This window comes from Mustela nivalis, assembly GCF_964662115.1.
Source record: "Mustela nivalis genome assembly, chromosome: 10".
Classification (NCBI taxonomy): Eukaryota; Metazoa; Chordata; class Mammalia; order Carnivora; family Mustelidae; genus Mustela; species Mustela nivalis.
The window spans coordinates 110,580,545-110,606,394 of record NC_139029.1 but is presented as its reverse complement, the minus strand read 5'-3'; the positions used below and the strand labels follow the sequence as shown (position 1 = coordinate 110,606,394).

At 40.4% G+C, this 25,850-nt stretch overlaps 1 protein-coding gene across 6 annotated transcripts in view; it reads left to right on the top strand.

Moving 5' to 3' along the window:
- The window catches only part of RPRD2 (regulation of nuclear pre-mRNA domain containing 2), a 103,476-nt gene that overhangs the window by 26,612 nt on the left and 51,014 nt on the right, over window positions 1-25,850 (top strand). For all 6 annotated transcript variants that reach the window (XM_082685907.1, XM_082685912.1, XM_082685910.1 and 3 more), the window contains exon 2: window positions 17,043-17,172. In XM_082685907.1, coding sequence (XP_082542033.1) covers window positions 17,043-17,172 — 130 coding nt within the window. The remainder of the gene's footprint in view (window positions 1-17,042; window positions 17,173-25,850) is intronic.

The window sequence follows — 25,850 nt, the reverse complement described above, 5'->3', positions numbered from 1 at the left end:
ACTGGATAACATAGACCAAGCAGAAGTCGACTTGGGATAAAAGTATTCTCAGATCCTTGTATCTTTTAAGGGGTGTGTGTATGTGTGTGTGTGTGTATGGTAAAATACTGCAAGTAGTTACTAAATGACTAGCAATAGAATTAACTTCCAGCCACTAGAAGGGAGAAAAGAGAATCAAGAAATAAAAACTTGCCAAAGAGGCATGAAAGGAAAATAGTGAAGCAATAACACACAGATAATAGGGCAAATAAAAATAAGTCTAAATACATCAGTCACAGTTGAGTGTATATATAATGATCCTAGACAGTGATAACCAGTTTGGATTTTTTTTTTTTTTTTTAGCAACAGTTAGAGCATAGCTAAAATGGAAAGGTCAAAGGTAGAAGGAAATTACTATCCTAAAGCAAACAATCAAAAACATTAAAAACATCTCTGTGGTAGCTGATTGAATAACGACAAATGAGATTTTAAGGTAAAAAAAAAAATTAGGGATAAACAGGGTCCCTAAAATGACAAAGTTCAATGTACCAGGAAGATACGTCAGTTCTAAATTTGGAAGTACCTAATAAAATAGCATCAGTATATAAAGCAATCTTTGGTATGCTAACAGAATTTATCAACTCCATTGTCCTGGCGGGAGAGTTAAAATGTAGCTCTTAATTATTGGTAGTTTAAGGAGATATAAAATTTGTAAAAATAAAGAAAATTTATACCATAGCATATCTGATTTAATGAACTCACATAGAGAACCCCGTGCTCTAAAATTAGAAAATAAGGCATTTTTATAACAAACAGGTATGTTTATTTAAACAACTGATAATTAATTAAAAGGTTGATTTAAGCCTCTGCAGTGGTGAATTCAACTTCAGCTCAGTTCTGTTGGAAGTAATCTGATTCACCATCTCAGGACTTTGCACATCAATGAGTCACTTGGGATCCTCATCCAAAAGTGATCCCAAATCTTTTAAAATTGATTTTTATTTATTTATTTTAAGTAAGCTCTAGGGGCCATTGTGGAACTTAGGAAGGAACCCAACTCACCACATGTTCTACTAGCTGAGGCAGCCAGGGCCCTGATCCCAAGTTTTATATCTTTACCACAAGGAGTTTTTCTTGTAGTGATTCTCAGGGTCTTGGTAGGTAACTGAACTAGCCCTTTGACTTTGAGATTCTTTTCCTTTGTACCTCTGATCAAGCCAGCACATGCTTATTCCAAAGATTTTTATGTTGTGGCTGGTTAGAATAATTCAGATTTGGTGAATTGCCATTTCTGGTTCCACAGGTGTCTTTCAGTATCTTTTTTTTTTTTTTTTTTTTTTAAAGATCTCTATTTGAGGGAGAGAGAGCACAAGCTGGAGCAGGGGTGGGGTAGAAGAAGTGGGACAAGCAGGCTCCCTGAACAGGGAGCCTAATTCGGGGGCTCGATCCCAGGATGCTGAGATCATGACCTGAGCTGAAGGCAGACGCTTAACTGACTGAGTCACCGAGGCCCCCCTCTTTCAGTAGTGTGGCTTCTTCAACAGCTTGTTCCTTGGGAGAATGAACAGCAAGAAGTCAGGAGCAGTAGCCAGTGACCTGAGCTCTGCTGCAGCTACCACTGTCTTCTGAAAACTCAAATATGGAATGTTTAAAACGATTGAGCCAGCCAGGTGCCCCCCACTTTTTTATTTTTAAGATTTTATTTATTTATTTGACAGAGATCACAAGTAGGCAGAGAGGCAGGCAGAGAGAGAGGAGGAAGCAGGCTCCCTGCTGAGCAGAGAGCCCGATGTGGGGCTCGATTCCAGGACCCTGGGATCATGACCTGAGCCGAAGGCAGAGGCTTTAAGCCACTGAGGCACCCAGGCACCCCTGCCCCCCACCTTTTTAAAACCAATTCTGATGTTTACTGCTGACCCCTAATGCAAGATTAGTATTTCAAATGCTCCGTATCACAGATTCGTGTTCTTTAATCATAGCACTATTAACTTAGAAGTTAACAAAAACAAAATGTTCCCTTTTGCTTGGAAATTAAAATACGCATTTCCAAATAACTCATGGATCAAAGAAGAAATCAGTGCAAATTTAAAAATATATAGCAATGCACAGCAATAAGGACACTACATGTCAAAACTGGTGTGACTTGGGGCACCTAGGTGGTCTAGTGGTTAGGCATCTGACCCTTGATCTTGGCTTAGGTCTTGATCTCAGGGTCATGAGTTCAGGTCCTGCATCGGGCTTCACACTGGGCATGGACCCTACTTAAACAAACAAAAATTAGTGTGACTCACTTTATTAACTGCTTACTTTTATGTGTGCCATTTGATAATACATTAGATTTCTGACACCGTGGAGCCAACAGTTGGTGGGGAAATGGGTAGCCAACAAACATAATGAAAAAGTAAATTATCTAGTGTGATAGAAGATGATAAATTCATCTTGGAAAAAAGTAAAAATAGAGCATAGGGCTTTGGAATTAATGATGGAGATGGGGGAACAGGTTGTAGTTATTAAAGGAGACACTTAAGATAGGCTCCATTAAGAGTAAGAATTGTGGGGCGACTGGGTGGCTCAGTTGATTAAGCATATGCTTTTGGTTTGGGGCATGATCCCAGGGTCCTGGGATCAAGCCCCACATTGGGCTCCCTGCTCACCAGGGAGCCTGCTTCTCCCTCTCCCACTCCCCATGCTTATGTTCACTCTCTTGCTCTCTCTGTGTCAAATAAATAAATAAATTTTTTAAAGTGAGAATTGAGTAAAAACCTGAAGATATACTGAGTTAGCCCAGTGGTTATCTGGAGGAAGAGGAGTTTAGGTAGAGGGTACAGTTCAAATCAAGACCCTACTATATATCTGGTATGTTCAAGGAACAGTGTCTATCTAGAACACTAGATGGAATGGAGTGAGGGGGAAGGTAAGTGAGGTCAGAGAGATAAGGGGATGGCAGATCATGGCATTCTTTGGCTTCTATTTGGAGTGAAAGGAGTAACCATTGGGGGATTTTGAGCAGAGAGTGACATTAACTGACTTAAGTTTTAAAAGGATCCTTCAGGGGCACCTGGGTGGCTCAGTCAGTTAAGCATCCCACTCTTGATTTAATCTCAGGTCTTCACCTCAGGGTTGTGAGTTCAAGACCCCTGTTGGGCTCCATGCTGGGTGTGGAGCCTGCTTAAAAAAAAAGTGGGGGGTGGCTGGGTGGCTCAGTCAGTTAAACGTGACTTCAGTTTGGGTCATGATTTCTGGGTCCTGGGATTGAGCTTCACATTATTAGACTCCCTGCTCCGCGGGGAGTCTGCTTTGTCTTTCCTCTCTATCACCCTCTGCTCCCTCCCCTTACCTTTGTCAAGATTCATCAAGGGGGAAAAAAAAAGGAAGCACAAATAGACAATATTAGGAGTGGAAAAGGGGGCACGCTTACAGATAAAATAGAAATTTAAAAATTACATGAACTATTTTTTTTTATATAAAGATTTTTATTTATTTTTTAGAGAGAGAGAGAGATACAGAGCGCAAGCACAGGCAGACAGAGTGGCAGGCTAGAGGCAGAGGGAGAAGCAGGCTCCCTGCCAAGCAAGGAGCCCGATGTGGGACTCGATCCCAGGACGCTGGGATCATGACCTGAGCCGAAGGCAGCCGCCCAACCAACTGAGCCACCCAGGCGTCCCTACATGAACTATTTTATGACAGTAAGCATGAAACCTCTGACGAAATGAACAGATTCCTTTTAAAAAAATTAATAGTGATTCAAGAAGAATTAAAAATTTTGAATAGTACTATGAGTACTAATCAGATTGCATCAGTAGTTTATAAAATCTTCCTATGAAGAAAATATCAGGCTCATGGAAACAGAATCATGGGCCAAAAAAAGAGAAGTTGCTCAAAGATGAATGAGATGATACAAAAACGATGTAGGAGCTGGCTTGAAGGGGATTTTACTGGCTAAGTGTAGGGCCAGTTTGGATATCAAAAAGAATACTCATGGTAGTGAATGCAGCAAAAAATCCCTTAGTGTATACTTGCGTTCGTTTAAAGAAAAGAGAATAAGGAAGGGGCAAAAAAGGGAAATTCTTCACTATAGATGAATGTCAACTAGTAAGTTGCATGTTTCTTGTATGCTCAATATTAAGTGACTTAAATAATTCTACTCCTTCTCTTCTTTCTCTTCCTTTCCCTCCTCCTCCTCCTTTCCCTCTTCCAGTTCCCCCTCCCTCCTCCTCCTTCCCCTTCTCCTCTTCCTCCTAATAAATAGTGAATGGAGGTGAGAAAGTAGAGAGATATCTGACCATTGTAGTAGACTCTTAGTTTCAAATACTTAACTGGGAAAGGAAGGTAAGAACTGAGAAGGTAGTTGCAATAGATTATGTACTTAAGGGAGAGTTCTTTTCTTTTTTCTTTTCTTTTTTTCTTTTTAAGATCTATTTATTTATTTATTTGACAGACAGAGATCACAAGTAGGCAGAGAGGCAGGCAGAGAGAGAGGTTGAGAAGCAGGCTCCCTGCTGAGCAGAGAGCCCCATGTGGGGCTCCATCCCAGGACACCAGGATCACGACCCGAGCCAAAGGCAGAGGCTTTAACCCACTGAGCCACCCAGGTGCCCCAAGGGAGGGTTATTTTCAAATTAGAGTCACTTCAGTTTATTAGGGAATGATTAACTAGTCTATTTTTTAGCTATGTTTTTTGTTTGTTTAACTTTTTTTTTTTTTTTTTTTTTTTAAAGTAAGCTCTGTGCCCAATGTGGGGCTTGAACTCACAACCCCAAGATCAGGAATTGCATGCTTTATGGACTGAGCCAGCCAGGTTCCCCACTACTTCGTTTTTTAAACTATGATAGAAGTATGGTGAGGGGCTCCTGGGTGGGCTCAGTGAGTTAAGCCTCTGCCTTCCGCTCAGGTCATGTTCCCAGGGTCCTGGGATTGAGCCCCGAATCAGGCTCTCTGCTCAACAGGGAGCCTGCTTCCCCCTCTCTCTCTGCCTGCCTCTCTGCCTACTTGTAATTCTCTCTGTCAAATAAATAAATAAATAAAAGAAGTACATGGTGAATAAAACTGAAACAGTATGCAACAAAAGTAAGTTGTCCACCTTCTTCCTCTATGTGCCCGGTCCCAATTTCTTGTGTATTTCCTGTGTATGTTAACGTGGCTGTGCAACATTATCACCATCCATCTCCAGAACTTTTTTAATCTCCCCAGACTGAAACTATATACCCATTAAACAATAACTCCCCATTCCTCACATCCCTTGGCCCCTGGCAACTGTCTGTCTGTGAATTTGACTGCTCTAGGTACTTTATATAAGTGAAATCATACAGTATTTGTTCTTTTTTTATTTACTTTGTTTAACATAAGGTCTCTTCAGGGTTTGTCTATATTATGGCATGTGCCAGAGTTTCCTTTTTAAGGCTGAATATATGTGATGATACATATTTTATGATGTATATTTTAAGAACAAATTTATATATATATATATATATATATATATATATATGTATATATATATACACACACACACACACACATTTATTTTTTTAAAGATTTTATTTGTCAGAGAGAGAAAGAGGTGTACACAAGCAGGGAGAGTGGTAGGCAGAGCAGGCAGAGGTGATGCAGGCTCCCCCTTGAGCAAGGAGCCCAATGCGGAACTTGATCTCAGGACGTTGGGACCATGACCTGAGTTGAAGACAGATGCTTAAGTCATCCAGGTGTCCCAATGTATTTACTTTACACATATGTATCACATTTCATTTATCCAATGTGCTCCTTGTTTTTCCTTAAAATTTTATTTATTTGAGAGAGAGCGAGCAAGCACGAGTCGGAGGCAGAGGGAAAAGGAGAAGCAGACTCCCCATTAAGCAGGGAGCCCAATGTGGTGCTCAGTCCCTAGGACCCCGACATCATGACCTGAGCCAAAGGCAGACACTTAACCAATTAAACCACCTAGGTCCCCCTACCAATGTGTTCTCAAAAGCAGACTAACGGTAGATATATGGAGATTTAAAAAAATTACTAACAAATGCAAGTTCAACTTTACATTAATAATTTTGAAAGCCAAGGGTATCCAGGTGGCTCAGTTGGTTAAATGTCTTCCTTTGGCTTGGGTCATGATCTCAGGGTTTTGGGATTGAGTCCCATGTCTGGCTTCCTGCTTAGTGGGGAGTCTGCTTCTCCCTCTCCTTCTTTGCCTCCCGCTACTCTCATGCTCTCTCTCTTGCTCTCAAAAATAAATAAATAAACAAAATCTTAAAAGGTAATAATTTTGAAAGCCTAGAGGAAATGGAAAAAGTGTCTGTGAACATACTAACCCTATTGGCTCAAGAAGTAGAAAACCTGAGGGGTGTCTGGGTGGCTCAGTGGGTTAAGCCTCTGCCTCTGGTCATGATCTTAGGGTCCTGGGATCGAGCCCCGCATCAGGCTTTTTTTTTTTTTTTTTTTTTTTTGAGAAGGAAAATCTTTTTTTTTTTTAAGATTTTATTTATTTGTCAGAGAGAGAGAGAGAGAGAGAGTACAGGCAGACAGAATGGCAGGCAGAGGCATAGGGAGAAGCAGGCTCCCTGCTGAGCAAGGAGCCCCATGTGGGACTTGATCCCAGGATGCCAGGATTATGACCTGAGCTGGAGGCAGACCCTTAGGCAACTGAGCCACCCAGGTGTCCCAGGAGGGAGAATCTTAAGTAGGCTCCATGCACAGTGGAGAGCCTGACATAGGGCTTGATCTCACAACCCTGAGTCCTACCCTGAGCTGAACTCAAGGGTTGGATGCTTAACTGACTGAGCCACCTAGCCGCCCCTAAGGTCATTTTTTTTTGATAAAGATTTTTTTTTTATTTGAAAGAGAGAATCAGAGAGACACCATGAGATGGGGGAGGGCAGAGGGAGAAGCAGACTCCCCGCTGAGCAGAGAGCCCGATGTGGGACTCGATCCCAGGACTCCAGGATCATGACCTGAGCCGAAGGCAGTCGCTTAACCAACTGAGCCATCCAGGCACACTTTTTTAAAAATGTTTAAGATTTTCATTGTTATTTATGTGAGAGAGAGAGAGCGCACAAGCAAAGGGAGCTGCAGAGGGAAAGGATATGGGGCTTAAATCCCTGGACCTTGAGATCAGGACCTGAGCCAAAGGCAGGTGCTTAACCAACTGAACCACTCAAGCACTGCCCCTGCAGGTCATTTTAGATGGAAGGAATAATATGAACTTTTTAAAAAAAAGTTTTATTTTTTTAGGGGCGCCCAGGTGGCTCAGTGGGTTAAGCCACTGCCTTCAGCTCAGGTCGTGATCCCAGGGTCCTGGGATCGAGTCCCGCATTGGGCTCCTCGCTCAGCGGGGAGCCTGCTTCACTCTGCCTCTCCCTGCCACTCTGCCTACTTGTGCACTCTCTCTGACAAATAAATAAATAAAATCTTCCAAAAAAAACCCAAGTTTTATTTATTTACTTTAAAGTAATCTACACCCAAAGTGGGGCTCAAACTTATGCTCTGGAGATCAAGAGTTGAATGCTCTTTGGACTGAGTCAACCAGACGCTGCAGAACGATTTATTTTTATATTTATTTAAGATTTTGTTTATTCATTTGACAGAGAGAGACTGTGAGAGAGGGAACACAAGAAGGGGGAGCAGGAGAGGGAGAAGTAGGTTTCCCACTGAGCAGGGAGCCTGATGCGGGCCTGGATCCCAGGACCCTGGGATCATGATCTGAGCCGAAGGCAGGTGCTTAACCGATTAAGCCACTCAGGTGCCCCTTCTTTTTTAATTTTTAATGTATTATTTTGGATAAGTAAATAAATACATCCCCAAATCAAATTCCAAAATGTATACAATAGAAAATTAATTCCTCTATGATAACTGCCCCTAGCTCTCTTGGTCTCTTGGTTTCTTTCTGCCAAAGAATTACTATTAACAGTTTGTTGTTACCTTCTCAAGAGGTATTCTTTATGAATATAAAATATATGCTTATTTGTATTTTTTTGTGTACCTATAGTTGCATACTACTCCATTGTGCTTTTCTCCTTGGAGGTTCTAAATGAACTATTGAATGTCCTTGTGTTTATTTTATTTTTTTAAAGATTTAATTTATTCATTTGACTCAGAGAGAGATCACAAGTAGGCAGAGAGAGAGAGGGAGAAGCAGGCTTCCCACTGAGTAGAGAGCCTGATGTGGGGCTCGATCCCAGGACCCTGAGATCATGACCTGAGCTGAAGGCAGAGGCTTAACCCACTGAGCCACCCAGGTACCCCAGAATGTCCTTGTGTTTAATAGTTATATGCTATTCAGTTGGATTTATCCAGTCTCCTGTTAATGGACTTTCAGGATATTTCCAGGCTTTTGTTGGTAATAGTGTTACAGAGAGTATTTTTATACTAGTTATGTACGTGGGGGCAAGCACATCTGTGGCATGAATTCCCAGCAGTCTGGAGAATTCATTGAAAGGTGGTGAAACTAGAGGCAGGGATCAGTTATTAGGAAGTAGTAATGATGAAAAACTGAAGTAAGGCAGTGGCAAAAAGAGTGGGGGAGGGAAAGAATGAATTACAAATCATGCATTCCATCAACTTTAAGGTGCACATTGTTTCTTCACATTTTAACACATTTGAAATCTGTGTATTTTACAGTTGATGGTTTCATTCAGTTAATTGTTAGTACTTTGTAAGTTTCGTGCTGCTTTGGTTTTTTTTTTTTTTTAAGATTTTATTTATTTATTTGAGAGAGAGGGCACACAGGTAGGGCGAGCAGCAGAGGGAGAGGGGAAAAAGTAGGCTTACCATGGAGCAGAGAGCCTAATGTGGGCTTGATCCCAGGGCCCTGAGATCATGACCTGAGCCGAAGGCAGGTGCTTAACTGACTGAGTCCCCCCAGGTGCCCTAGTACTTTGTAAGTTTCTTCGTTTGTTTGTAAGGAAGTTTTTCTTGTGGGGGTGGGAGGATGCCCAGTGGCTCAGTCTTTAAGTGTCTGTGTTCAGCTGTGGTCATGATCCCAGGGCCCTGGGATCAAGCCCCGCATCAGGCTCCCCACTTGGCAGGGAGCCTGGTTCTCCCTCTCCTGCTCCCCTGCTTCTGTTCCCTCTCTCACTGTGTCTCTCTCTGTCAGATAAATAAATAAAATCTTTTTTTTTTAAAAAGATTTTATTTATTTATCTGACAGAGAGAAATCACAAGTAGACGGAGAGGCAGGCAGAGAGAGAGAGAGGGAAGCAGGCTCCTCGCCGAGCAGAGAGCCCGATGCGGGACTCGATCCCAGGACCCTGAGATCATGACCTGAGCCGAAGGCAGCGGCTTAACCCACTGAGCCACCCAGGCGCCCAATAAATAAAATCTTAAAAAAAAAAATCTAACCCTTCTGGGGTGCCTGGGTGGCTCAGTCATTGGGCGTCTGCCTTCAGGTTGGGTTGCAATTCCAGGGTCCTGGGATCCAGCCCCACATCAGGCTCCTTGCTTGGCAGGAGATCTGCTTCTCCCTCTCCCACTCCCCCCGCTTATGTTCCCTCTCTCTGTGTCTCTCTCTGTCAAATAAATAAATAAAATCTTAAAAAAAAATCATCTAACCCTTCTGGGGTGCCTGGGTGGCAGAGTTGGTTAAGTGTCTCAGCTCTGGATTTTGGCCTAGGTCATGATCTCAGGGTGGTGGTTTCAGGCCCCATGTTAGACTCTGTGCTCAACATGAAGTTTACTTGAGATTCTCTTTCCATCTCCCTTTGTCCCTCCGGCTCGTGATCTCTCTCATTCTCTCTCTCTCTCTCAAATAAATGTATCTTAAAAAACAAAAAACTAATCCTTTTGCCACCAGATTAGGAGGTTTATTTTGAATAATTTACTTATTACTCATTTTAAATCAGTGGCCCATCTTTTCCTTTTTAAAAAGAGTTTATTGGGGCACCTGGGTGGCTCAGTGGGTTGAGGCCTCTGCCTTCGGCTCAGGTCATGATCTCAGGGTCCTGGGATCGAGCCCCGCGTCGGGCTCTCTGTTCAGCGGGGAGCCTGCTTCCTCCTCTCTTTCTGCCTGCCTCTCTGCCTACTTGTGGTCTCTGTCTGTCAAATAAATAAGTAAATAAATAAAAATCTTTAAAAAAAAAAAAGTTTATTTATTTATTTATTTGTTTGTTTGTTTATTTGAGGGACAAGAGTATGAGCAGGGAGAGGGGCAGAGGGAAAGGGACAGAGGGAGGATTGGGATAAGCAGAGTCCCGTTTTCTGCAGGGAGCCAGACTGGATGGTGAGTTCATGACCTGAGCCAGTCAGATGCTTAACCAGCTGAGCCTCCAAGCACCCTGGCCCCTCTTTTCCTATTGTTTGTCTCTTTCCCCTTCTTTATGATGATTAAAAGAGTGTTGAGTTCTTAGTTTCTCGATTGTTGAGGAATTGCTGTCGTGAGAACACTGATTTTATATCTAAATGATCTTCTGCAACAACTCCTTAGAATACCTAAACCTAACTTAAATGAAGCCTGTCCTTTATAGTTACACATAAACCAGCTGACCTCTGGGATTATGAAACAAACCGAATAGAAGACTTCTCATTTTTCATTCCTTTTTTTCTTTTCCTTGTATTTTGTTCTCTAATTTATTCATTCAGAAGATAGTTACTCAAAGCTTACTGTGTGTTAGGCATGGTCCTAGATGCCGAGAATTCAACAGTAGGCAAAAATCTTTGCTTTCAGGAGGCTTATATTCTTGTCGGGGGGAGAGAGACAAAAAAATAATTAAATTTTATAGTATATTGGGAAATTATGTGTTGGGGGGAAATAAAGGAGAGGTGATATTTGATATTACAGTTTTCCTATTCTGGGAAGTCCAGGAAGGCACTGAGAGAGTGACATTGGTCAAAGATTTAAAGGCAATGAGAGGGTAAACTGTGAGACTATATGGGAAAAGAATGTGCAAAGCAGAGGGAGTAGGCAGCTTAAAGGACAGGGGGAGGGTGGTGTGGTGTGTGTGACCCTGAGTATGCCAGGTGTGGTGTAGATCTTAACTTCATTTCAGTAATGTGGGTAGAATATCTGGAATGGAATGAATGGTGATTGGACAGAGAGGATCAGAGATGATGTGGGGCCAGATTGTTAAGAACTTTTAAGCGATTGTAAGGTACCCCTTGAAGGTAGTGCCTGTGTCCTCTTGACATCATGCTCTGAGCACTTTTTTACTTTCTAGTGCAGATTGTTCCAAGCTCTTGTACCTTCTTTCCTGGCCTGGAATCAGCCATTTCTCCAAGAAGCCCTGATTCTGCTTTGAAACCAAGATCTAGATATTAGATACTGGGATATTTTCAGTGGAGATTAGGAAATAGTTGTATTTACACATATACATATACACACACATTCATTCCCCTTGTCTTTCTATATATATAACTATGAGGTTTACACCAAGACTTCCAATTATAGTCCCAACACAACAAGATTTATTCTAATCTTCTCCCTTTCTACATTTGAAATTTCCTGAGTCTGTATGTATTTTGAAAGTAGCATTAATGAGGTCTACATTGCGAATTTGGATGTGGAGTATGAAAGAGAAAGAGTAGTTAAGGATGACTCAAGAATTTTGGCTGAAAAAAGCCACCAGAATAAATGCCATTTACTGAGATGGAGAAGACTATAGGAGGAGACAGTTTGGAGGAACAGATCAGAAGGTCACGTGTTGAGTCTGAGCTATTAGACATGTAGGAGGAGGTGTTGGGGAAGTAGTTGGATATTTGAGTTTACAGTTCAAAGTTAGAGGTCCAGAATGAAATGCAGATTACTTGAAGAAAACTGGCTCAACTTTTGGGGCCTAAATGCTTATATTTCCTTACTGCGTATTGTTATGGAAGCAGCAAGTATGTTTTGTAGAAAATTAGAATACAAGCAAGCAAAAGGAAAATAGAGATCAATACTATTTAAAGTTAATTCTATATTCTTTCTGATCTCTTTAAAAGATTTTTTTTCCTAACATGAAATCACTCTGTAATTACTGTTTTTTTCAATTGATGGTTTTTATTTTCATTTTAGTAAATTTTCATTTAAAAAAAATATTTATTTATTTGAGAGAGACAGAGATACCAAAAGAGAGCACAAGTGGGAAGGAAGAGGGAGAAACAGACTCCCCACTGAGCAGGGAGCCCAGTGCAGGATCGATCATAGGACCCTGGAATCGTGACCTGATCAGAAGGCAGGCGTGTAACCCACTGAGCCACCCAGGCACCCAGTAAATTTTCATTTTATTTAATCCCAGACCATATTCAGATTTCTTTCATTGATCCAGAAATGTCATATACAGGTGGTTAGTTCAAATCTGTGTGCAGTGTAGGGACACAGATAAATCACATCAGATTATTTTGTTCCTTGGGTCTCTTAATCTCTCTGTTACATTTTATGCCACTGGTTTGTTGATGAGGCTGGGCCTGTTGACCTGCAGAATATCTCACCTTGTAGATTTGTCTGGTTGCAAATGTTACTAGCTCTTTTTATTATTTCTACCAGTAAAATTATCTGCAGCTTTTTCTAAATCATCTTTTTATATAAAAACTTTTCATGGTTTTTTGTTAGGCACAGAATATAGGCTTAAGCTTTCTTAGCTCAATATTTAATAACCATCAGAATTTGTCATCTTTTCCTATTCTCCCACTGTTCTTCCAGCCAAACCTTTCTAGTCAGACACAAGTAGAAATAGGTAGTAATTAAGAATGTCATACCTTTGGGGGCACCTGGGTGGCTCAGTGGCTTGAGCCTCTGCCTTGGGCTCAGGTTATGATCTCAGGGTCCTGGGATTACGTCCCGCATGGGGGGGGGTCTCTGCTCAGCAGGGAGCCTGCTTCTCTCTCTCTCTCTGCCTGCCTTTCTGCCTACTTGTGATCTCTGTGTCAAATAAATAAATAAAATCTTAAAAAAAAAAAAAAAAAAAAGAATGTCAAACTTTTGAGCCAAACTATCTATACTTAAATTCTGGTTTCAGTACCTACTAGATGTGACAATTCACATCATTCCATCTCTCAAATGGAGATAACAGTATCAGCCTCATAGGGATGTTATAAGGATATCAGTTCATATTTGTATCCTCTTTAAAACAGTGTCTAGCACATAGAAAATGCTATAAGTATTATTAAATAAGCTTTAAAATCTAGCCTAAATTTTTCCCTTCTGCAAAACAAAAGACACTCATTGCACAATTCTTTTCAGCACCTTTACTCATGACTTGTTCTTGCTAGAGTGCTCTTCCCCTTTCTTCCTGCCTATACAAAACCTTAACTTCTTCATCAGACATTTAATTAATACTATTTGAGCACCTGCCAGTTACTCAATCATTGAGGTCATAGCATTAAACAAGACAGAATTCCAGCCTTTAGGGAACTTACACTCTAGTGGAAGGTGCAGACAAGTACACTACAGTGTGGTAAGCGTAGGACACACGTATCTTCAGGATCTACTTAAGGCCTTGTCTTAAAGAGCCAGGGGAAGCTTTGTGGAAGATGTGATATGTGAGAGTTGAAGGAAGAAAAAGAATTAGCCTGTTGAAATGGATGTCAAGACAAGGGAAGGAGGTGGGGCTTGGCTTTGAGATAAAGTGTAGTTCACTAAATAGCGACTTTAAGGGAGAGTGGCTAAAGTTGAGGCTAAACAAGTAAGCAAGAACTAGGTTGCAGAGGGTTTGGAAAATCATGCAGGAGGGGTCTTCTCAAATCCCACTGCCTTTAGGCATTTTCACAGACTATCTCAGCCAATTTTTCTCATTTCTTCCTGACTTTCTGTAGTGATTTGACTGTAGGGTGTAGGGTTTACATTGGAAAGAAGTTGTGTTAAAATCATTGTGGGTGGTTGGTTTGGGTAAGAAGTAGTGATAAGGTGGGGGGCAAAATCTGACATGAGTTAAAGTAAGTATTTTGGACTTCTGTGGATGAGTAGAAAACACAAGGTATTCAGGATGGGATATCTTATAAAAAGGAAGATTCTGAGAGAGAAGGAGAGAGAATACAAATGGAAGTTTTCTGGGAACTGTATTTCATTAAAAATAGAACTTTGAAAGGGAGGGGATGAGACTGAAAGAGAGAAGGTAAGATCCAGATCATAAATGGAGACCAGGGCGTTCAGGCATTTTCTAGTAAGCATTTGGAAATCATTGATGGATTTGATATGAGAAACAACTTGGATATTGTTTGCATAGTAGAGGTGAATTTAGCAATGTAGAAGTTAAATTTGAGGAGACTAAGTCTAGAGGTAAGATAACCAGTTAGGAGGGTACTGCAGTAGTAGGGGAGGACTATTCTTTTTTTTTTTTTTTTTTAAGATTTTATTTATTTATTTGACAGACAGAGATCACAAGTAGGCAGAGAGGCAGGCAGAGAGAGAGTGAGAGAGGGAAGCAGGCTCCCTGCTGAGCAGAGAGCCCGACGCGGGACTCGATCCCAGGACCCTGAGATCATGACCTGAGCCAAAGGCAGCAGCCTAACCCACTGAGCCACCCAGGCGCCCAAGGACTATTCTTAATACTGAAAAATCAAGCCAAGGTGCCTCTGAGACTTGAACGGGGATGTGTGCATTGACTGATAAAGGGAAATCCAGGCTTGATATCTATAGATATGGGAGTCATTGATGCATAGGTGATGGGAATTAAGGCTGTGAAAGTAGATGGTCATACTGATAGCATTTCATTTTCTGTGTGCTAAGCACTATCCAGAATGCTTTATATACCTTGTTTCATTTAATACTTGTAACAACCCTGTGAGGTTGTCATTTTACAAAGAAAAAGGAAGTGTTCTATAGAAGAGTTAAGTAGTGTATAAAACCCCAAAGCTAATAAGGGACAAGAGTCAGGAATGGAACAAACTATCTAACTTAATACCTGAAATCTTAGAACATGATGCCTTGGGTGAATGGAGGGAGTGCTCAGGAGAGAACGCTGGGAACTTCAACATTTAAAGGTTGCAGGTGGAGCTGCCTGTCTACGCATGGTCACCCATGTATGTATGGAGGAGGAATCAAAGAGGTAGGAAAACCAGGGAAGTGGTTATGACCGAAACCAAAGAGGAATTACCCTAACACATTATTCTGTGTACCAAAAGCCATAATGAAATAACATTTTAAAAATTTTCATCTGGTTTAATAAGTTGGAATTTATTGGTAATTCTTATTTGAGTGCAGTGGTGGCAACATAAATTAGATGACATAATTTATATAAAGCTCTTTAATTTGCATATTTTAAGTACAGAAAAACAAAAGCTCCTATAGGTATGGAATTAATGGGAGTTAAAGTGGAGACAATGAGAACTCTTTCAGATATTTTAATCTGAAAGATCTTAAATCAGGTAAGTTGATTTGGTTGGGTTTAAATATGGATTTTCTTTTTTGAGAGAGTATAATTTACATCTAGTGATTTCTGGTGATAATAAAGAACATGTGGAAGGACCGTAGCATTGTAATGTTGAGGGCCCAGCTGAAGACTAGATTTATGATTTCAGTCCTCCTGGTGGTATGATTTTTCTTCATCAGAACCCAAGAGAAGAAATAAAAGTGCAGTAAAGGCATTCAATTAGGTTAATCTAGATTTAGGATTTGTTGAATGCATATGATAGAAAATGAAGTTTTTTGTTTTGTTTTTGTTTTAAGATTTTATTTATTTATTTGACAGAGAGTTAGTGAGAGCAGGAACACCAGCAGGGGGAGTGGGAGAGGGAGTAGCAGGCTTCCTGCTAAACAGGGAGCCCATTACAGGGCTCCATCCCAAGCAGCTGAGCCACCCAGGCACCCCTAAAATGAAGACTTTAATGAGTGGTTTAGGGGCACCTGGGTGGCTTGTGGGTTAAGCGTCTGACTCTTGATATTGGCTCAGGTCACAATCTTGGGGTTGTGAGATAGAGACCTGAGTTGGGCTCTGTGTTGGGCAGATCCTGCATAGGATCCTCTGTGCCTCTGCTCGTGGACATGCACACACATTCTTTCTCTCGCGCGCTCTCCAAAAAAAAAAAAAAAAAAAAAAAAGTTTAAATAATAGATCAAAGGCTGGAATTGATAGAGAAAAATTGAGTACTAAGAGTATAATGTTAGGAAAAATGTAGAACTGAGATCTTGATCAAAGTGACAGATTTAAGGGGAATAGTAGGCTGTGGTCAGAAAAGGGGACTTTAAAATGTGCAGGTAGTTCTTAAGAGGTCACAGAACTTAAGATCAGAATTTTGAGACTAGAAAATGTGATGGGTCATCCAAATGGACATTAAAATTGTCCAGGATATAATGCAACTTGGGGTGTTTTGTTTTTTTAATTACTTATTTATTTGACAGAGAGAGACAGCAAGAGACGGAACATCCACCAGCAGAGAGAGTGGGAGAGGGAGAAGCAGGCCTCCTGCTGAGCAGGGAGGCCAATCTAGGGCTTGATCCTAGGACTCTAGGATCACGGCCTGAGCTGAAGGCAGATGCTTAACTACTGAGCCACCCAGGTGCCCCAAAACTTGGGATGGTTTTGCTTGAGTTCAGAAAGCAAATTGATTGGGCCTTGTCACGGGCCTTAGAAGAATTTGATGTGTGTGTGTGTGTGTGTGTGTGTGTGTGGTAAAATTACATGTTTCTTAGGACCTAGTTTTCAAAGTAGGAGCAAAGTGTTGCTTCCAGTTAGATGGCAATATTTAGGTGTACCTCAGTAGTATCAGGACTAGTCGATGAAAAGAATCTAGCTCTAATAATAATGCAGAGGAGGTTAAGCAGTTTGCCCAAGGTCACATTTTAACTGGTTTTAAAGCCCATGCTCTTTCCACTAACCTTGGTGTTTTTGCAACAAGTTGAGTTGTTTCAGCAGAGTTTATCTTTCCAAATGTTTGGGAGAACAGTTTTTATTTTAACTTCTCCAGAGTTAATGAGTTTTTTAGTGCCAAACATCTATAAAATGAAGTGGAAATCTACTCAGGGAGCACCTTGAACAGAATATTAACCTGAGACAATCAATGCTTTTAGAAACTAGTTTCAATAAATTGATCCATTAGTTCACTTGTCTGTTTATTTGTTCTCCACCCACATAATAGTGGTTACACAGTTTGAGAACACTGTATTTGGAATAAGTTGAACAAAGTATAATTTGACTCATTTGGTTTTATTTGTTGTCTTTTTTTGTCTCTAGCTGCCTATCCCCACCGTTTAAATCTCTTTTACCTCGCCAATGATGTCATACAGAACTGCAAAAGGAAAAATGCAATCATTTTCCGTGAGTCATTTGCTGATGTCCTTCCTGAAGCAGCTGCTCTAGTGAAGTAAGTAAATTCTTACTGCTTTTGGGGATCCAAGCTTAGAACATTAAGAATTTTAGTTTTCCTTTTGACCTATCAGTAAGAATTGTTAATAGTTGAACATGCTTGAAGGTACACGGATATTTTGCCCAAATTGTTCATGTCACTTTCCCACTAAGACACACATTTTTCTTTTAAAACTTCTTTCTTCTCGCTCTCTTTTAAGATTTTATTTTTGGGGACACCTGGGTGGCTCAGTTGGTTGGACAACTGCCTTCGGCTCAGGTCATGATCTCGGAGTCCCGGGATCGAGTCCCGCATCGGGCTCCCAGCTCCACGGGGAGTCTGCTTCTCTCTCTGCCCTTCTCCTCGCTCATGCTCTCCCTGTCTCTCTCTCAAATAAATAAATAAAATCTTAAAAAAAAAAAAAAAGATTTTATTTTTGGGGGTGCCTGGGTGGCTCAATCGGTTGGCCGTCTGTCTTTAGCTCAGGTCACGATCCTAGAGTCCTGGGATTGAGCCCCACGTCAGGCCCCTTGCTCAGCTGGTCAGCCTGCATCTCCCTCTTCTTCTGCCTCCTGTTCTCCCTGCTTGTGGGCTCACTCTCTCTCTCTGTCAAATAAATAATTTCTTTTTTAAAAAATTATTTATTTATTCTATTCTCTTTTTGAAAGCTTGTTTGCTATTTACTCTCTGCCTCTTCTCTCCTACCATATAGCTCCTGGTTGTACTCTTCAGTTGGTACTTCTTTCCAATAGCTCCTTCCTTTCCTTTTTTTTACACATTTCCTTTCTTCTTTCAGTGTTCTTGAAATCTTGACCCTTCTATGATATCTGTGTAATTAAAGAGAAATGGAAATTTTTGTTCTGAACTTCATATTGATTTATTCCATCCTTAATGAAATTGTAACCAGCATTTACCAAAGTGTTGGAATACTTAATTCGATGTTATTTTTACTCTTTATTAATAGTGTCTTCCTTGTGTTTCATCCATATTTTCAAGTTGTTTATTTGGTGCAAGAGACATACATACACAATTAGAGGATAAGTAAATATGTAGAACAATCAAAATTGCTGAGTATTTTCTCAAATAATATTGCACATTATCCATCCATTTGTTAGCTATTAACCCATTCAAAATTGAATGATCCTTTTCCTTTCCTTTGAATTATTAACTTGAGGTGTTTATTTTGGTGCTAGGTGAATATCCTAAAAGATTTATACACGTGTCAGAAGAACATAAAATTGGGGTGCCCAGCTGGCTCAATTGGTAGAGCATGGGACTCTTGATCTCAGGGCTGTGAGTTAAAGCCCTGCATTAGGTATAGAGATTACTTAAAAGTAAAATTTTTGAATAAAAAAGGAGGTGGGCGCTGGGGTGGCTCACTTGTTAGGCATCTGCCTTCGGCTCGGTCATGATCCCAGGGTCCTGGGATTGAGCCCTGCTTCAGGCTCTCTGATCAACAGGAGGCCTACTTCTCCTCTTGCACTCCCCCTGCTTGTGTTCCCTCTCTTTTGCTGTGTGTCTCTCTGTCAGATAAATAAAATCTTTTTAAAAAGTACATAAAATAATAACAACACCTAACATTTATTTATTTATATATATATATTTTTTGGCTCTTTTCAGTTTATTGCATGAAGGAGTTACACTAGTTCAAGTTAAAAGCAGACCCCAAATGGTTACATTATACAAGCTGTGAGGTTTTTAAACTTGTGACAAGGGACAGAAGGGAAATTCTACTCATTGCAAGGAAATCCTCACTTAAGCTTCAGTGAGCCAAAAGCACTTAAAACCCATGAACCTTCAGCTGGTCGTCCTTAGCCAGTCCAATCTCCACCAGGAACTGGCATATGTTCTTGCGCTGGTCACCCTGTAGCTGAATTACTTCTCCATATTCTGGATGCTCAATTACAGTACCATTGCAGGCAAATTTCTTCTTAAACGCCTTCACTAGTTTCTTTTTATCGTAATCATCAGCGATCCCTTGGACAGTAGTAAGGGTCTTCCTGCCGTTTCTCTGTTGAATTCTTATATGGATATAATCCTCAGTGCCAGCAGGAAGCAGATCATCACCCTTACTTCCATCAGCAAAGGGGTAAACTAATACTGAAATCGCCAGGGCTTAGGTCACGTCAGATCTGTCCTTGCTGGCTCCGGGGCGGCCGGCTTTCCCAGAGCCAGGGAGAGCCTGGGCCTCCTGCCCCAGGCCCGCCCCCAGAGGATGATCACGTGCCGGGGGAGCCTGGGTCGGCAGGCAGCGCCCCACCCGGCTGATGCAACAGGCCCACACCTAACATTTATTGAACACTTGTAATTGACCAGATATGATACAGAGTGCTTTGTGTGCTTTAAGTCATTGAATCCTGAGGGCAACTACTTTGTTGCTACTTTGTCCCCATTTAAGGAGAAAGAAACTGGTTAGAGAGATTCAGTAGCTTGCCTAAGTTCTCACAGCTGGCAGGGTTGTGGGGAGGGCAGGGAGGGACCGAATTCCCACCCAAGCTTGTCTAGACCCCAAAGCACATGTTCTTTCCCACTTAACCACAGTCTGTGTTGTTTCTTTACATACATAAACCCAGTATAATTTAGAGTAAGAAAAGCAATATGCTGGATGGTCTCCATTTAGAGTTTCTGCTGTAAATATCACTATAGTCTTTTTATAACTTAACCTACTGTTTCCTAGACTTAGGTTTTATGACCTAGTTCATGGGTTAATATAGAGTTGTCAGCTTTTATTTTACTAGGCAAAGGTATTTTTTAAAATAACTTCTTTGAATTAATTTAACTAATTTCACAGAAAAAGGTGGAAGGACATAATCTCAGAATAAACTTAAGTCCTTTATTTATTTTTTGAGAGGGGGAGGGACAGAGGGAGAAGGATAAGCAGAGACTCCTTGCCGAGTGTGAAGTCAGACACAGGGCTCCATCCCAGGATCCAGAGACCATGACCTGAGCTGAAGTCAGACACTTAAACCAACTGAGCCACCAGGTACCCCAGTTTAGTCTTTCAAATTAAAATTTCAAGTGCTGAAAATGTTCTTGTTTGTTTGTTTGTTTGTTTGTTTTTAAAGATTTTATTTATTTTGGGGGGCTCAGTCATTTGCGTCTGCCTTCAGCTTGGGTCATGATCCCAGGGTCCTACGATCAAGCCCCACATGATCCTCCTTGTTCAGTGGGGAGCATGCTTCGCCCCTGCCTGCTACTGCCCCTGCTTGTGCACAATCTCTCTCTCTGTCAAATTAAATAAATCTTAAAAAAAAACAATTTTATTTGTTTTGAGAGAGAGAGAGCACAAGGAGTGGAGAGGCAGAAGAAGGGGGACAAGGAACAAGCAGACTGCCTGCCTAGCAGGGAGCCCAGTTCAACTAAAGGATCAATCCCAGGACCCCAGGATCATGACCTGAGTTGAAGGCAGAAGCTCAGGAAACTGATGTGCTCCAGTTCTGAAAATGTTCTTAACGAGGGTATCTTCAGAAACCTGTAGTAAACATAGGACTTAACAGTACAACAATAAAAGCATTCCAAGACAGGGATGCCTTCTGACATCATTCATATTTGCCATTATGCTGGAGATCCTATTCATTTCTGAGTAAGTAAAAAGAGTACATTTAGAAGAGATAGGATTGTTGTTACCTACATCAGGGATGGGCTACCTTTTTTTATAAAGGGCCAGATAACAAGTATTTTAGGTTCTGTAGGCCCTAGAATCTCTGTTGTCACTACTCAATTCTGCTATTCTAGCATGAAAGCAGCTATAAAACAGCAGGTAAACAAATGGGTATGGCTGTGTTCCAGTAAAACTTTATTTACAAAAATAAGTAGCTGGCCTGAGGATCAGAGTTTGCTGACCCCCAGCTCACATAAAGTCAACTAATAAGAGATTTCATATAAAGTCAGATTCAAGTTCAAGTACTAGCTATAACCAATTTAAAAATGTAATTAGGAGAAAAGATTCCTTGTACAATAAAAAGTACTGCTCCCCAGAATAAAAGAGATCCCACTCGAGTAAATGTAGTAAGAAGTACATTAAGGTTTTTATAAAGAAAGCTTTTTTAAAAAAAAAATATTTTATTTATTTATTTGACAGAGAGAAATCACAAGTAGGCAGAGTGGCAGGCAGAGGCAGAGAGAGAAGCAGGCTCCCCTCTGAGCAGAGAGCCTGATGTGGGGCTTGATCCCAGGACCCTGGGATCATGACCTGAGCAGAAGGCAGGGACCCAACCCACTGAGCCACCCAGGCGCCCCTAAAGAAAGCTTTTAGACTTCACTAAATAGTACTAAAGATCTGGATAAATGAAAAGAGATTATTATGTACCATTTTGAAGAGAAAGATTTTGGTATTGTTAAAAATATGATTCCCACGAGGTGCCTGGGTGGCTCAATGGGTTAAAGCCTCTGCCTTCGGCTCAGGTCATGATCTCAGGGTCCTGGGCTCGAGTCCTGCATCAGGCTCTTTGCTCAGCAGGGAGCCTGCTTCCTCTTCTCTCTCTCTGCCTGCCTCTCTGCCTACTTGTGATCTCTGTCTGTCAAATAAATAAATAAATAAAATCTAAAAAAGAAATATGATTCCCAATATGTAATCTATAAATTCATTGTAATCCCAGTTAAAATCTCAACAGTGTTTAATGTGGAAGGATAACATATGAAAGATAATTGTTTTAAAGAATAGTAAGGCTAGGGGCGCCTGGGTGGCTCAGTGGATTAAGCCGCTGCCTTCGGCTCAGGTCATGATCTTAGGGTCCTGGGATCGAGTCCCGCATCGGGCTCTCTGCTCGGCAGGGAGCCTGCTTCCCTCTCTCTCTCTCTGGCTGCCTCTCTGTCTACTTGTGATTTCTCTCTGTCAAATAAATAAATAAATAAATCTTTAAAAAAAAAAAAAAAAAAGAATAGTAAGGCTAGATTTCCTGTATCAGTTATTAATTAAAATCTGTTAACTAACACTCTCATAGAAGCAGAAGACTGTATCAGTGAACAATATATTCTTGGTTGTAAAGAAATTAATTACACAGTATATGATAAATGAGGGGATTGTAAAAGATGAGCTTTAATATTCCGTAAACATCCCCATCCCAATCACTACTACCCTCTTTTAAATTTCTATTCATACATATACTTTAGATTCATTTCTACCCTTTTGTGAATTCTTACATCTTAATTTAAGGCTATTGTTTTAATCCCTTTATTCAGGAGGGGCAAATGACTAGAAATTCCAGGCCAGTCACATATAATGAGGTATCTTGAATGTGGAGAAGAACCCATCTAATAGGAGCAGCAGTTACCTAGCCCTAGCCTTTGGCCATAAAGCAGCAGAAGTCCAGTGTTAACACATGATGTCAGACCTTCTAAGGACTTTCTTGCCTTTTTTTTTTTTTAAAGATTTTCATCTGTTTATTTGAGAGAGAGAGCACAAGCAGGGGGAGGGCCTGAGGGAGACAGAGAAGCAGGCTCCCCACCAGCCGGGAGCCTGACTGAGGGCTGGATGCCAGGACCCTGAGATCATGAGCCCAAGATAGATGCTTAACTGACTGAGCCATCCAGGTGCCCCAGGAGTTTTTCACTTTTTAAGTTAGATCAAAATTGGATTTTTATATGAAGTCTCCCAATTTTTAAACGTGTGACACTAAATCACATTTTTTTAAAAAGTTACTGCTAGCCAAACAAAGCACATCTCTTGACTAAATTTTGAGCTGTAGACAACCTGTTAGAAACTACTGCATTAGGGCATTCATTTTATTCCTTTAATCCTTTTAAGGAGTTACTTGATTCCACCAAACTAAAAGTTGGTGTGGGATGGGCTGCTGCCATATGTTAAGAGAGATGACTAAAAAGGGAAACTGGTGCTTTCAGAGGGGTTAGGAAACTTTTTCTTTGCAAAAAATTATCTGATTATTATAGCTCCTTTTTATTTTTATTTTTGTTTTTTGGATATTTTATTTATTTATTTGTGAGAGAGAGCATGAGAGTGGAGAGGGTCAGAGGGAGAAGCAGACTCCCCATGGAGCTGGGAGTCCGATGTGGGACTCAGTCCTGGTACTCCAGGATCTTTACCTGAGCTGAAGTCAGTCGCTCAACCAACTGAGCCACCCAGGTGCCCTACAGCTCCTTTTTAAATTAAATTTCAGTTTATTCTTCCTTCACTGGTTTGAAATTCTATAGAGTGAGAACTTGGAGATTTTGTTTTGGACATACAAGTCATTATTATAGTGAAAATTACACATGAGAGGGTGGGACATAAATGAAGGTAAAGTAAACCAACCTGATGGTGTTAGTTTTGCCATTTGTGTCCTAGGGATACTAGCTAAGGGACAAAAATGCCATTCATCTGGATGCATACATCATTGTGACAACAGAACAGTAGAAAACTCAATTTGAAGCACAGGGAAAGTATCTTTCTTCATGAATGTCAAAGTTGAGTTACCACTTGGAAGACTATGGCCTATTCTGCCACCAGCAGTGGTGTGTACACACACACACACACACACACACACACACACACATTATATATGGACTATAGAAAAATCCTGGGAAAAACTGAAGGTCTGCTTGTATTATGTTGGGATTGTTTGAAAGAAGGTTATATCTTTGATGTGGATGGAGCTTACCAAAGTCCTATTGCTATCCCAGACTTTCATAAAAGGCAGTCATTTTTGCTCTTTAAAATTTTCTTATTTAATGGAACTGAAAAGTGTATTTATACTGGTTGTTATCATTATAGCTTAATGTGTTCTTTTGATTCTCAGGGTGTAGAGAAAATTGCATGTATGTCTGACCTTTGAAAGATGTCATGACAGATTTGGGGGAAACAATGAGCTTGGTACTCTAAAATAAACCCACCATAAGAAGGGCTTCTGATGACTTCATGGCTAGTTGTTGGTTATTGAAGAAAGTCTTGAAAGCACTTGGGAGTTTGAATTGGGGCACTTTTCTTTCTTTCTTTTTTAAGGTCTGTTCATTTTGAGAGAGAGAGAGAGCATGAACACACACAAGGGAAAAGGTAGAGGGAGAAAGAGAGAGAGAATCCCAAACACACTCCATGTTGAACTTGGAGCCTGACTCGGGGCTTAATCTCATGACCCTGAGTTCATGACCTGACGCAAAGCCAAGAGTCTTGACGCTTAACTAACTGAGCCACCCCGGTGCCCCAGTTTTCTAACTAAACTGACAGCCGCATTTCTTCTCTCTTTACATACATTCTCTTGGAGACTTACCTACTCATGGATTAAACTCTTACTCATATCCTAATAACTACTATAACTCTATCTAGATTTTTAGGGTTTTGTTTTGTTTTTAAAGATTTTATTTTTATTTTTTTAAGATTTTATTTATTTATTTGACAAAGATCACAAGTAGGCAGAGAGAGAGAGGGAGAAGCAGGCTCCCCGGTGAGCAGAGTGCCCGATGTGGGGCCCCATCCCAAGAACCTGAGATCATGACCTGAGCCAAAGGCAGAGGCTTAACCCAGTGAGCCTCCAGGCACCCCTAAAGATTTTATTTTTAAGTAATCTCTATACCCAGTGTGAGCTCGAACTTAGAACTCTGAGATCAGGAGTCACATGCTCTACCGACTGAGCCAGCCAGGCACCCCCCTTCTTCTTTTTTTTTTTTTTTTTTTTTTAAACCATGTCTTCAACTTCTTTTTGTGAATTACTGCCTTATTATATGATACTCAGCTCAACATCTAAAACTGTAATCTACTTTATATGTGTATAAAGCCCTGCTCTCACAGTTTGTGTGATAATAGGTTGTAAATTGAAAATTTTTATACAAATGGTATTTTGAAACTCACTGTAACCAACTTTTCAGGTAAGCAAATTGAATTTTATTATTTCTTTTTATAAAATGAGAAAACTGAAGGCCAGAGCCGTTAAGAATTGCCCAAAGTAAAATGTCAATTTAATAAAAGAGATGAGAATAGAACTGAGATTTTTCTGACTCTTAAGTCTCCTGTTATTTCCATTTTACAATACAGTTTGCCTAAACTTAACTTAGAGTTTTTCATCTTATAATGGCCCCTTAGTAATTTTAAATTCTTGTCTCATCTATTCTGAGTCACTTATCAGACTCTTTTGCTGTTTCTTCCTCCTTTTCTCTGTCTTTAAATTTCCCATTATCATCTCTATCTGATATGTTTATATTTTTATAATCGCCTTCTAAGTTCTTATTGTCTGATATCAGCCTGAGGTGGTTTTTTTTTTTTTTTTTAATCTGTGTAAATCTGCCCATAATAGTACCTATTCCACAGGGTCTGGGAACTACTAAATGAGTAAATACTGTGATACAGGGTGAGAGCTTAGAATAGTGATGAACACCTAATAAATGTTAGCTGCTGCTGTCATGATGAGGTTGATAATGACAGTTACTCCTACAATTATATTAACAAATTAATGTCATAAAATCACTGCTCTGAAATATTTAAAATATTTTTAAAAATATTTTTATATTACTATGTAAGTAAACAAATTCCTTTTCCATGTTTGTTGTTTTCTTTTACTCTCAAACCACAACTACATAATATAATTAGGGGCAAAGAGTGTTATCCTCATTTTACAGATAAGGATAGTGATAATAAAGTAAATGATACAAAACTAAGATAGGAGATTGAACTTTTTAAAAAATGAGAAAGAATGAGATCATGAGCCATCATTGGGTTTTTTTACTGTGAGGTCCCATTATCCAAGCTCCTTGGGAAGGCACTTAAAACC